We start from the raw sequence: 1169 nt of genomic DNA on the forward strand, positions 1-1169 counted from the left end.
CTGTTGGGGCTATGAGCTACGTGAGCGATATATTCATTGAAATCTCTCCACCTGTTTGCAGCTGACATGCATGGACAGGCCTTTGTCAAGTCTTTATGTTGGTCGGGAGTTTTGTTTCTTCTTGCATGAGACTGACTTAGCGCACAGCAAGGAATCCAGTACAAACTTACCAAGAACTGCTCAAGTCTATTAGGGACATTTTGAAGCAACATTATCAGCAGAAACCGCAACTATCGAGCTCGCACCCCATTGTAAGCCTTGCAGTTTGTAGTGTGGTAGATTCAGATTAACACCGCTTTTCTCAGGATACTAATTTACGCTTCATCCTCTAACGTGACGATTTTGGGCATTATTATTATGCTGCGGTGCTCGCAATACTTATATCATATTAACCAACTTAGTGTTCTATGTACGAGACTAGTATTTATGTATCAGTCTTGGTCTCTCGTTGACGAGATATGTATGTCTAGTTTCGAGCGGTGATGAAAACGCACCGAGGTACTTTGAATCAACCCTTCTCTTGTTCCGCATCACTATATTTTCACGTACTCTTGTCCACAATGATTCTAATGATTACCCAAGAGTCAAGTTACCCCTGCGCTTGATATTTATTGCCTTGTTTAAATATCAAGATCAACTAGAAGCAATCTGCTTCTCGGCACTTGAGGTGAGCAATGTTTTCAAAGTATACCATGGCTCCGAGGACGACTCAGAATGTAAGTAGTGGCCTGGCGTGAACAGACAGGGACGCACCAAATCATAGTATCCGAGTCACCGTGGAAGTGAGTTTACATTACTGCTGCGCACTGACAGGCACAACTCACTGTCACGCTCCCGCTAGCCCTGCCTTTAACTAACAAGGTTAGCCTTGACTAAATGTATGTCCCGACCATTATAGGGCTATAATGGAGGTGGCGGTCAGCCGCCACTACCTTTTTTGGAAGGAGATTTCTCACGCATCTAGCCGCCACCTTGCCGCCACTACCTATTTTGGATGGAGATTCTCACACATCCTGCCGCCACCTGTCCACCTGTCCTTCTGTCCTTCTGTCCTTCTGTCCTCCTGTCCTTCTGTCCTTCTGTCCTTCTGTCCTTCTGTCCTTCTGTCCTTCTGTCCTCCTGTCCTCCTGTCCTCCTGTCCTTCTGTCCTTCTGTCCTCCTGTCCTCCT

The 1169-nt window shown here is 46.1% G+C and overlaps 1 protein-coding gene across 1 annotated transcript; it reads left to right on the plus strand.

Annotated features, from left to right (window-relative positions):
* The first annotated feature begins 1 nt into the window (after position 1).
* On the plus strand, positions 2 to 578 carry DFJ58DRAFT_833380 (uncharacterized protein). Its single transcript, XM_041392232.1, has 4 exons — positions 2 to 20; positions 79 to 97; positions 148 to 251; positions 306 to 578. The coding sequence occupies exons 1-4, from the start codon at positions 12 to 14 to the stop codon at positions 330 to 332; spliced, it is 159 nt and encodes a 52-aa protein (XP_041234686.1). The 5' UTR covers positions 2 to 11; the 3' UTR covers positions 333 to 578.
* Positions 579 to 1169: the final 591 nt, after the last annotated feature.

The sequence above is a fragment of the Suillus subalutaceus genome (assembly GCF_016647625.1).
Source record: "Suillus subalutaceus strain FC151 chromosome Unknown DFJ58scaffold_729, whole genome shotgun sequence".
In the NCBI taxonomy this organism is placed as follows: Eukaryota; Fungi; Basidiomycota; class Agaricomycetes; order Boletales; family Suillaceae; genus Suillus; species Suillus subalutaceus.

Excerpts from the sequence above, each read along its gene's own strand:
- DFJ58DRAFT_833380 (XM_041392232.1), top strand. Across the intron at positions 252-305 it reads TATCGAGCTCGCACCCCATT|GATACTAATTTACGCTTCAT; the intron begins GTAAGCCTTGCA and ends CGCTTTTCTCAG.